Consider the following 12,563-nt stretch of genomic DNA (forward strand, 5'->3'; position numbering starts at 1 on the left):
CCTTAGGATAACTAAACATTTCATGTTTTTAGTGTTAAATGGAACTTTACAATTTTATTTACCAGATTGTTCAATATTGATATATAGAAATTTAAAATATATATAGTATTTTAAAAATACACATATTGACATCATTTGCAACCTTGCAGGAGTCTCTTATTCTGAAAAGTTTTTTGGTAGACTTTTTGGAATTATCTCTAGACAGTCATGTCCTCTGCAGATAGACATTCTTGTTTCCTCCTTTTCAAGTATATGCTTTTAAATTATTTTTATTTGTAATGTTGAATAGGTGTGAGAACAGACATCCTTGTCTTATTCCTGGTCTCTGGGGGACAACATTCAGTTTTCACCATTAAGCATGATGTTAACTGCAGGTGTTTTGTAGATGCCCTTTATCAAGTTGTTGAAGTTCCCTTGTATTTCTCGTTTGCTGTGTTTTTTTGTTTTCACTCATGAATGGATGTTGTTTTATTGAATGTCTTTTCTACATCTCTTCAGGTTATTGATTCTTCTTGAGTGAACTTCAGTAGTCTATCCTTTAACGAAATTATTCTGTTCATTTTAGTTGTCAAATTTTTTAGCAGAAAGTGGCTTCTAATATTTCCTTATTATCCTTTTAGTATCTCTGGGATCTATAGTGGTTTTCCCTTTCTTGTTCCAGATGTTGGCAATTTGTGTCTTATTTCTGATCATTTTGTCTAGAGATTTATCTCAAAGATCCAGCATTTGGCCACCATTTTCTTTTCCTGTTTTCCCATTTCACTGATTTTTGTTCCTTATAATTTTTTTTCTTCTACTCATTTTGGGTTTAATTTGTTCTTTTCTAGTTTTTCAAGGCAGGAGCTAAGGTCACTGATCTAAAAATCATTTTCACTGTTGAAAATACAATTTAATTCAACTTGGATTTATTGAGTACCTCCATTTGTGGTTTTGGGGAGATGCTGTGGACAATAACTGAGCTATCAAATGAATCTCTCCTCTTTAGAAGGCTCGTTGCATTTCTGACCATAAAGTGTTTCCCTTAAATGTCACTATAATATATGATATATCCTGAGTCTAGTTACATTGATAGGTTCTTAGAGTATAAAGTTCACTGTAAACATTTGGGGTGCCTAAGCTGATCCTCCCCCACTCCAGTCCTCTTGCCTGGAAAATCCCAGGGACGGAGGAGCCTGGTAGGCTGCGTCCATTGGGTCACTAACAGTCGGACATGACTGAGTGACTTCACTTTTCACTTTTCACTTTCACGCATTGGAGAAGGAAATGGCAACCCACTCCAGCGTTCTTACCTGGAGAATCCCAGGGACGGGGGAGCCTGGTGGGCTGCCGTCTATGGGGTCGCACAGAGCTGGACACGACTGAAGCAACTTAGCAGCAGCAGTAGCAGCACCAACCTGATCCTGAAAGGGTGAAGAGAATTCGGTGAAGCAGAAAGAAGGAATGATTCAGTTATAGAGTATTCTATGGAGGAAATCTTGGAGGTTGACAAGCCCTCACCTGATTGTACTGATAGTGAAACTGAGGCCCAGAGCTGATGTAAGACGTGACAAGAACAGATGGGTCCACCTGCAAAGAGAGTTCCTTTGTTTTATTGGGGTGGGGTGGGATGAGAAGCATGGGGAGAAGAAATACAGAGCAGATTTGAAGGGTAGATTGTGGTTGTGAGAGCTCAGATTTCACACAATGAAAATAGTATGGCCAGATGCAGGAAGAAGGCTGCTCTGAATAAGTTAGGAGGCCATTTGATTGTGGTTATGTTTTGGCATGTGTTTTGATTTCTCTAATGTGTAAAATAGTTCAGCAAAGCCCTGAAAACTTGGATAAGTGGAGCTCTATAAACATTCTCAGACCAGGAGAATTTGGGGTGTGAGGGTTCATGTTTAGAGTGAATAATATGTAGAAACTTGGTAAAATCCTAGTTTTATAGATGAAGAGCCCGAAACCAGCAAGGAATCAACGTCTCATTTATAGATACGTGGGCAGTTTGCAGCAGGGGTGGAACTAGGACAGAAGATTCCAGTTCCCAGTGTCTTGCCAGTGCCCTGCCTGGCTCCTCGCACTGGATTCTCTCAGTTGACCTAAGGCTGGCTGTTAAGTCTGGGAGTAAAGAAGCAAGTCAGGCTCTGATCTTAGCACATACTAGTCGGGCAGGCAGTTGGCAGTATTGTTTGTCTAACCCCAAAATATGGTCAAAGGAAGGAAGCAGTGAGGAGCCTGAGGAAGAGGGTCTGGAGGGGACCTACAGAGGAGAGATGACTGAGCTGAGCAGGAAGGGCAGGCAGAGATCATCCAAGTGTTTGTGGATCCGGGAAGGACGTGCCCAAGAAAGGCTATTGGCTTGCATTTAACCTTTTTATTTGGGGACCCCATGGACTGTACGGTCCATGGAATTCTCCAGACCCAGAGTACTGGAGTGGGTAGCCATTCCCTTCTCCAGGGGATCCTCCCAACCCAAGAATCGAACTGGGGTCTCTTGCTTTTGCAGGTGGATTCTTTACCAGCTGAGCTACCAGGCAAGCCCTAAATATGAATACTTAAATTATTTATCACTTTAAAGTCATGATAGTTTTTTTTCCTTTTATATTCTTTCCTTATTTTTGCTCTATTTAATGTTTTGACTTCAGACAGTGGTTAAACTCTTATAGAGTTTATCCTGCCTTAATCTTTTTTTCCACTCAGTGTTTGATACTTTTTTTTTCTTCTTTAAGGTGTATATTGATAACGATTTCTCTCTGGTTGTGAGTTTTCTTGTAAGGTAGTGGTTTCCAAGCCTGGCCCTGCATCAGAATCACTTGGGGAACCTAAGTAAAAAGCTGTTTTCAGTCCCTCTCCCAAAGGTGGAGCTCTGGGAAGTTCGTTTCTATAAAGTTTCCTGGTTGACTCTGATGAGCAGCAGGCTTTGAGAATCCAGGTTCATTAGGCATATAAAGTTGTCTGAGCTTGGATTGTTACCTTCCCCAGATAATCTGGCATGAGAATGATGAAATTGACTGAATTTAGGACTGTATGATACATAACAGGATTGGAAAGCGTTAACTTGGCCTAAGAGGGGCAGAGTTCCTAGTATTTTAGAGGCTATCAGGCTATTTATTATTTATCAAATATTTTAAAAAACAGGCAGATATTCAATGTCTTTCTGTTTATTTTGTTTTCTAGATCGTGAGGACCAGTCAATTCTTTGCACGTAAGTAAATGTTAAACATTCAGACTTCTTTTCTATTCTCTTGGAAAGTAAAAGCAATTTTAGTATTTGAGAGAGGAAGGGGGACAGGAGAGCAGTAATTTAAAGACATTAATGTAGACCTTGCTGTTAATTGTTTTAAGTCTAAGGTGTGCAAGCTCTGCTTAGCTTTGGTGTTACTATTTGGCTGTCAAACTGGGCTTTTCACACATTTCATAACATTAATCTGTGAAACTTACATCTTTAGTTGGTTTGTCCAAGTGTTGACCTCCTGGACTTTTCAGGAATTTCCCTGTATCACCCAGGAAGCATTATTGATTATCACATGCTGGTGTGTGAAGTACTGGAAAGTCAGGATCGAATACAACATCCACGGCAGGAAGTGATCATTTTCGCTGGTTAGGACAGTCTTGTTAGCTGCAGTGGGGAAGATGGAGGACCGGTAAGCGTTATCGCGAGAAGACCGAGTGGAAGGCTATTGAGTTACCCACGTGAGAGATGGAAGTGCCTTCAGATGGAGAGGTGCTCGTGGACCCGGATGGAAGTGGGCATGTCTAAGTGGGGCTTAGGTTGCGAGACAGGCCTGAGAAAGAGGAGCTCGGAGAGGGTGGAGTTGTGTGGATTTCAGAGACGTGGGAAGGTGGAGGAACAGGTTCAGGGCAAAGGGGAAGGAGTTTGGTGGAGGACATTGACTCTGAGGTGCCTGAGGCGCTCCTGGGGGAGCCGTCTCCAGGCCATTGGACGTGGAGTGGGAGCTGTGTCTGGAATGCAGAGCCGGCGGCCTCGGTGACGGAAGCCGTACGGTAAGTGAGGTCCCCTCAGCGCGTGGGATCCCCAGACGGGGTTCAAGTGTGGGCAGGCGGGCAAGACTCCACAGAGACGCCCAAGCTGTGGGCCGCAGACACCGAAGAGACTGAGATACACAGGTGCACGTGCCTGGGGTTTCACGCGGGCGCGGGAGGCTGGTCGTGGTCCCTCAGTGCGCTGGGGTGGGGAGGGAGTCAGGCCAGATGCCAGTCAAGGAATGACATGGGTGTATGTGTGTGAAAAGAAAAAGTTTTAAAAAGCAGCAAAAAACTACGTCTGGACCTACTACTTCCAGACAGCTCTAGAGTGAAAATTGTAGCATTTGCAAAGCAGTAAGGAATCGATTTTTGCTGTTACTGGTGGTGTCTTTAAGGTAGGAGAGGTTAAACTGATGGGAGTGGGGTAGGACGAGATGGGTGGGAGTCAGGGCTCCTAGAGGGCCAGGGTCAGGGAGGAAACAGGGCCTGATGTGGGCCGGTGGGGAGACCAGAAACGGAGAAAGTTCTCATCTCTTGGCTTTTCTTTCCCATAGAAACTTCGGTGTTTGATAACAAGAAGTATGAGAGAAGTAGAAAATAGCCTCTCTCGTGTAAATATTCTTCCAGCGATGTTTACCCTCTGAGTTATACAAATTCGCTTTTCTTAAACAACAAACTACCGGACAGTTAGTGACTGAAAGCGGTTTTCCCAGCCCGTGGATTGGACTCAGCTGGGCCTGTCTGCTGAGCCGAGCCAGGCCCAGCCATCTCACCTGGGGCTCACCCCGCGGCTGGGGGCAGCTGAGGGCCAGGGGGCTGGTTGTCTGTTGACCAGGGTGCCTTGGTGGGTCCTCTCATTCTCCAGTGGGCTAGCCCTGGCTCTGACATGGTGACAGACTGCCCAGAGCTGTACAGACACGAGCTCCAGGATGTAAGGGTGTGCACGCTTGGTGCTCTCAGGTTCCCAGGCTAGACACGTGGCCAAGGCCAGGGTCAGTGGGGGAGGGGAGGGAGTGTGAGGCGCTTGGGCCCTTTGCTGTGGACACTCCCCTACAAGGGTGTCGAAATGGGGAATCAGATTTAATTCACCAAAAGTTCTTATAAGTGGGTTCAGGTGGGGGTCACTGAGATGAGAGAACGGAGAACGTCAGCGAGAGAGACTGTCACGGCGGACCGTGGGATGTGGCACACGACGAGGGACTGATAGGAGGGAGATGGGTCAGGAAACTGGAGAGCAGGGCCTCCTGGGCACGCAGGAGCAGGAAGAGCAGGCACCGTGGCCGCAGGTGCTGGGAGGGAGCTCCTCAAGTGTGGCCGCAGGAGTGGGCAGCTGAGAAAGTGGAGCGGGAGGTCATGGGGTGGAGGGTGTCAGGGAGTCAAAGGGCTGGGTGTGTTGCTCACACAAGGAGAGGAGGGCCTTTGACACACACACATACACGCACGCACGCACACGATAATTTGAGGGCAGTGGCCTCTGGTAAGCGCTTCATAAAGCTAAATTATTTCACTTAGAGGAATGTCCTTTATCCCAAGATAAGACCCTTCCTGTTTTCTTTGGAAATAAAAGTGCTTTCTTTTTTGAAACAGCGTGGGTGGGGGTGGTTTATTTTTTAAGATCTTATTGCGCAAAATAAATCCAGTGTCAGAACCACTGCTCCTGCTGTGTGTGACCTCAGAGAGGTGAGAGGTAGGGGCTTTTAGAACAAGAGAGTCTGGAAACAGCATTAGGGGGAGTGAGAAGGATGCCCCTGATGTTTGTACGTGTGTGTGTGATGACATACATGTGTGTGTATGCACACACAGGTGTGTGATGTGAAGTACGGCCCGCGGAGGGGAGTGTTCAGTGAGGAGGCTGAGAACGTGGGTGACTTTGCATTCTGTGGAATGGGGATCCCACAGGGTGTGGAGGAAAAGAGCGGGGCTAGAGCAGAAAATAATTGGGTTTGGAATCAGGAGAAAGGAAGTGAGAACAGAGGGCGAGAATGAAGAGTGGCCGGAGGAGCTGCATTTTGAGCAGTGACCGAGGCTGGTGGGCGCCACCTGAAGGCCCTGCAGAGCTAACCTGCAGAGCTTACCTCCGGGCCCTGGTGGATCTGGCAGGGGTGGGCTGGGGGGGTTTGGGCCCATGGGCGGTGGCAGTCTAGGCTGGGCCTTACTGGCTTCCAGGGGTTTTGTAGCTCAGGTGGGTGGCCCCACAGCTAGATGAGTTTCTGGACCTTCATCTTTGTCACAATTTCTTGTAGCTTCTTACAGAATCAGTGAACCTTACGGGCACAGGGGACTGAAGGCAAGACAGGTGTCAGACAATTACAGGTGTTTGGGTCTTCCTGGAGCACATGCTGTGAAGTAGGGAATAAAAGCCAGTTTAAACTGAACACGCTGACAAATTAACCTCTATTCTCACACAGACAAGATGGGTCTCCCAGTATCTTTCTTTCCATCATCAGCGCTTTGTGTTTCCAGACTCAAGGCTTAAAACCTTGCTGTCTGCTTTGACTCCCTGCTCTCTTTCATGGCTGTTTCCAGTTGTCGCCTCACTTCCTTCATATTTCTCCAGTCCTGTCCTGCCCTAGCCCCGCCCAGCACCTACTCTCTGCCCCGTCTTCTGGGATCCTGGCTGACTCCCTTGCCTTTCTCCTCTCTCCCCCTCCAGGGAGGACATAAGCCTCATGGTACAGCTAGCTCCAGCCCACACTGATTTCCCCTCGTCAGGCCCTGTTGCTCACATACTGCAATTCATTACCTGTTTGGGTCTTTGTGTCTTGTTTTACAACTAGACAGGAGGGCAGGAACTGTGACTTTCTTTGATTGATTTTTAATTATCCTCTGAGAACCTGGAACACTGCTTTTGGGTATTCTTAGTAAATGGATAAAAATGCAAACAAAACAGTGAATCTCTTAATTAAGTAGGAACCAAAGAAACAGGCTTAAGATTAGGAAGTTTTAGAAACAGTTGAATACTGTATGTGTTTTCAAAGGGTAAAACCTTTCTGATACCATTTTATAAAGGTGTTTTATTTTGAAATTTCAAACCTACACAAAAATAGAATAGTTGGAGACCCCCAGATACCCATCCCCTAACTTCAATGAGTTAAATTTTTACCAAATTTTATGTTTTTTCATTTTTTTTAAACCTTTGCATTTCTCCCAAGTTTTTATGTAAAACAAATACCTAAATTTTACTGAAAAGTTGAAAGTGATACGTTAAGTGCTCATGTACCCTTTACTTAAATGTGTCCCTTGTCTCTGTATACACACAGGAGTGTTTGCAGATACTCTGACACTTGACCCCTGGATACGCCATAGGTGATTCCTAAGATCAAGGGTGTCCCCACATAACACACGTTGTCACACTTGACAGTGAAACAGTAATGTGGTCTCGTATGAAATCCATATGTGAATTTCTGTAATAGTCTTCAACATGTTTCTTATGACTTCCAAAGATCCACAATCCTGTCGGGTCGCATTCCTTGCATTCCTTATGTCTCTTCATTTTAATTCTATATTCTAGACTAGTCTGCTCACTTTTTTATTTTATTCCACTGGGCATATTCTTCAGAAAAGTCAGTTATTCAGAAAGTGAGCTGCAAACATCTTTTTAAAACTACCTGTTTTGAAGCAGTTTTGACCTTGATTTCCCAAGGCACACCCATCATGTGGGCTGGCTCTGCAGATACCAGCCACAAGCTCAGGGGTTCCCAGGCCACCCGTACTTCTGACCAAATAGCTACACATTTGAGGGTGGCCACTACCCACTCAGATTCAATACTTTGCTAGAGTGACAAATCAGAGCCAGAGAGGGTGAGAGCTGGAGTTTCCCAAAGGCACAGCTTCCATTTGCTCTGGTCACTTCCCCTCCCAGTGCATCAGTGTATACTACCAACCAGGAAGCTCACCTTAGCTTCAAAGAGTTTTTATTAGGCTTCACTATGTAGGCATGGTTGATTGCATCCGTGTCTATCCCCTTTCCCCTCCCAGGAGGGTCACTTGGACAAAGGCACAAACCTCTAGTCATCCGTTTGGTTTTTCAGCTTGTCCAGTCCCCATCCTATAGCTAGCCAAGTGCCCACCATGACTAACAAAACACATTCCAGGTACTTGGAGGCTCCAGAGCTCCCAGGAATCAGGAACAAAGAGCAGCCAGGTTCTTATAGAGCATCAGTTAGTAGAGGAAAATTGCTCTAAGAATCTAACCACTGAAGCTCCATGAAGTGAGTATGGTAAGGTATGGTAAACCCGCCCCCTTCCTTCCTCACACACATTCCCTGGGCCTCTGGACAGCTCACAGAGCCCCAGCAAGAACGGCGGTGCTTCCAGCCCGTGAGCCGGGCCCTTCCTTCCCACCCCCAGGGCCCAGGATGGCTTCTGCTCACAAGTGGGCGAGGAAGAGAAGTTGTGTCACCTGCCTGCAGTGCCGCAGTCGTGGTGACCCTGCACTCAGTAGGCAGGGGATGAGGGACAGGACACATTCCTCTCCTTTTTGGGTGGTTTGTGAGCTTGGATGATCATTTTGGATGAGGACTCTTTGGAATGTTTGGAAGCAGGAAACACTTGGGGAGGGAGTGACTGCTGTTTGACAGAACCTACGGTTAGTGAGCACTGATTTACTCTTGTCACCAAAAGTGACCATTGTAAGCACTAGCACTTATAGATGGTCATTGTCATTTGAGACTGATGTATGCATCAGTGGTGAGGTGTGGGTTTATGAGCTACAGCAGCTGGGGTATCTCTGTGCGCACAAAGTAATAGTCATCAGATAAACCATATTTGCTTTTTTTTTTGAGTTTTCTAAACATCTTATTAGGAATATTTTCAAACATAAAGCTGAAAGAATTTTTGCAGTTAAGATTTATATATCTACCATCTAGATTCTGCCATTAATATTTTATTATATTTGCTTATTATATATTGACCTGTTCATCCCTCTATCATCCATTTTACTGTTTGTGTTGGGAGGGAAACTTTTCCACCTTGGGTCCTGTGGTTGGGGATCTACAAATTGACAGTAGACTAACAGGAGAAAAGACAGGGATTATGTATGCACACGTGTGGGAGTATTCAGTGTTGAGTAACTTGCTGAAAACCAGAAATAAAAGGCTTCCATACTAAATTTAAGAAACGAGGGGTGGTGTAGGTGGATTGGGGCTTCTAGAGGAGAGTATGGAGGGTTCTATGGGGCTTTTTGATGCCAGTGGACAGCTGAATTTGTGCTTGCTGGTGCTTGGGGTCAGACTTCCCCCAGTCCGGAAACTCCTTGGGATGGGATTCCATGGAAGCTGCATTTTCAGGAGGCTCAGCTTAAGGTTGGGCTTCCCTTGTGGCTCAGAAGGTAGAGAATCTGCCTGCAATGCAAGAGAGCTGGGTTCCATCCCTGAGTTGGTTAGATCTCCTGGAGAAGGGAATGGCTACCCACTCCAGTATTCTTGCCTGGAGAATTTCATGAATAGAGGAGCCTGGTGGTCTACATTCCATGGGGTCACAAAGAATCTGACACGACTAAGCTACTAACACTTTCACTGCTTAAGGTTGGATGGTATTTCTTTCGGTGACTGCTGATTGTTCGGATGTTTTCATTTTCAACTGGAAAACCACTCTTTGGGCTATTAATCCCTTCATCTGATGCGTTTGTAAATCAGTGTGCTTCCCCCTAAATACTTCAGCATACATAACATTAAGTAAAGTTCAGGATTTACATCTGTATCTTTTTGAGACAAAATTCACATACACTTAAGTCCCCTACATACAAACCTTCAAGTTGTAAACTTTCAAAGATATGCACCTGTGTTCCATCGACATCAGGCGAGAGTGACGTTGCAGCTTGCCCTCCGTCTCCTATTGCTGACGATCCTTCGGCTCTACCATCTCCCACGTCCTTTCCCTCCTCCAGTTGGTAACACTTCTTGCTTCTTCACTCGATGACAACCCTGTGTGCCAGCTGTTGTACTGTACTACTGTACTTTTCAAGGTACTGTACTGTACAACTAAAAATGTATTATTTTTTAATTTGTTTTTATGGATTTGTGTGGAAAGTCTTATGAACCTATTATAGTACAGTACTATATAGCAGATTGTGTTAGGTACTTAGGCTAACTTTGTTGGACTTAGGAAAAAGTTGGACTTCTGAATGTGCTCTCGAAACAGAACTCCTTCATCTGTAGGGGACTTATGGTATAACAGAATGCAAAATTCTTAAGTATTTATGTGCTTTAAGTATGTATGGGCTGAGTTATTTGTACAACGTAAACCTCTGTTAAGATAGAGAACATTATCATTTTGATCATCCTGTAAAGGTCCCTCCTGTACCCAGCAAATTCCTACCCTCACTTCATTTGATTGTGTGCATGTGTGCTCAGGCACGTGCAACTCTCTGCGTAAATATAAATACAAAACTATAAAACTCCTAGAAGGTAACATAAGAGAAAACCTACATGACCTTGGGCATAGTAATAACCTTTTTAGGTACAAAACCAGAGATATCCATCAAAGAAATAACTGATAAACTAGACTTCATTAAAAATTCCACCCTGCAAGAGACAGTGTTAAAAGATTGAGAAGATAAACCACAGGCTGAGAAGAAATATTTGTGGAAGACACAACTGCTAAAGGAGTGTTATCCAAAATGATTCCTCTGTGTCTTTCATGTTCAAATCAGAGGTTATCATCTTTCTACTTCTGTCAATTTATTCATCATCACTGTTGACCATCATGGTTGTTACCATTGCTGCCATTTATTGAGCAACTTCTCGTCAGGTGCCATGCTAGGCTCCTTACAGGCGTGATCTCAATCTTGCAGAGTAACCAGATCTCATTTTAAAGGAGTCTAAGCTGAGGTTCAGAGGCCAATCATGTAGTCCAAAGCCCCATAACTAAGAAGTGGTAGGCTGGATTTGAATCTAAGTAGGTCATCAAGACGGAGAAGGAAATGGTAACCCACTCCAGTACTCTTGCCTGGAAAATCTCATGGACAGAGGAGCCTGATAGGTTGCAGTCCTTGGGGTCGCTAAGAGTCGGACATGACTGAGCAACTTCACTTTCACTTTGCACTTTCATGCATTGGAGAAGGAAATGGCAACCCACTCCAGTATTCTTGCCTGGAGAATCCCAGGGACAGGGGGGAGCCTGGTGGGCTGCCGTCTATGGGGTCGCACAGAGTCGGACACGACTGAAGCGACATAGCAGTAGCAGCAGATCATCAAGATACCATGGCCCACTTCTTAACCACTTTACCAGCACGATAGATTCATGAAGTAATTTAGAGTTTGGTAATTCAAATTCCCTTCTATATGGTGGATGAACAGCTGAGTGGACAATAATGGGTAATGTTTATTGAATACTAATTGTATGCTTTGTGTGTGCTAAGTCGCTTCGGTCATGTATGACTCTCTGCGTCCCCAAGCACTGTAGCCCACCAGCCTCGTCTGTCTGTGGGATTCTCCAGGCAAGAATCCTGGAATGGGTTGCAATGCCCTCCTGCAGGGGATCTTCCCAACCCAGGAGTCCAACCCGAGGTTCCTGCATTACAAGTGGATTCTTCCCCACTGAGCCACTGGGAAAGCCCAATTACATGCTTTACATGGACTGTATTTTTTTCCTTTACAGCACAGCCTTATGTGTAATATTAGCAGAGGTATCTTAGACCTAAAATACGGAAAATTTAGCAGAGTTCATAGGCAGTTGTTGACGGACGGCTCAGTACAGCTGAGTAAGTGTGACAGTCGGGGAAAAAATGGTTTCAGGATACACTGAAGTATGTCCAGTTGAGAGGGGTTAGGCAAGAAACCGCAGAGGCAAACCAAGCCGATGAGTACCGATTATAACTGCTTCAAGACAAGTCATCGGCAGGGTACATGAGGCACACTTCTTAGCATCTTGAAAAATTATGTTTGAAACCAACAGCCAACATTATGATTAGCTTGAAACCCTAGGTATTTTAAACAAAGAACACAACAGAGAAAACCACTGGCATAGCTCTTATGAAATTGCACTTGAATAAAATCCAGATTCATTCCCATGGCTCCAGGGTACGTCCCATCCACGCCTTTCCACCTCGGAGGCAGTCCCTCCTGCTGTGTCTGCCTGGCTGGTTATTTGTATTAAATCCTGCACTCCGGCTGCCGGTTGCTGGAATATACCGGGCTTTTCTTCTGCTTTGAGGCCTTTGTGTTTGTCTTTCCATCTGCCTCCATGCTCTGTCTCAGGCCCTCTCGTGCCTGGTCCTGCTCAGCTTTCAGGAGTCGAGTGCCCCCCAGCCCCGCCACCATTGAATGTCCAGGGAGTTGTCCTTTGCTATTCTGCCTTTTCCCCTCAGTCACCTTGTTTCCTTCGTCACCCTCCTCATACCCTCAGTTCAGTTCAGTTCAGTCACTCAGTCATGTCCGACTCTTCGCTACCCCATGAATTGCAGCACGCCGGGCCTCTGTGTCCATCGCCAACTCCCGGAGTTCACTCACACTCACATCCATTGTGTCAGTGAGTGCCATCCAGCCATCTCATCCTCTGTTGTCCCCTTCTTCTCCTGCCCCCAATCCCTCCCAGCATCAAAGTCTTTTCCAATGAGTCAGCTCTTCACGTGGGGTGACCAAAGTAGTGGAGTTTCA

At 45.4% G+C, this 12,563-nt stretch overlaps 1 protein-coding gene across 6 annotated transcripts in view; it reads left to right on the forward strand.

The window, feature by feature from the left end:
* The window catches only part of MYH10 (myosin heavy chain 10), a 154,989-nt gene that overhangs the window by 60,819 nt on the left and 81,607 nt on the right, over positions 1-12,563 (forward strand). For all 6 annotated transcript variants that reach the window (XM_040243384.1, XM_040243385.1, XM_040243383.1 and 3 more), the window contains one exon: positions 3,157-3,184. In XM_040243384.1, the coding sequence (XP_040099318.1) occupies positions 3,157-3,184 (28 nt within the window). The remainder of the gene's footprint in view (positions 1-3,156; positions 3,185-12,563) is intronic.

This window comes from Oryx dammah, unplaced genomic scaffold (genome assembly GCF_014754425.2).
Source record: "Oryx dammah isolate SB20612 unplaced genomic scaffold, SCBI_Odam_1.1 HiC_scaffold_8, whole genome shotgun sequence".
NCBI classification, from domain to species: domain Eukaryota; kingdom Metazoa; phylum Chordata; class Mammalia; order Artiodactyla; family Bovidae; genus Oryx; species Oryx dammah.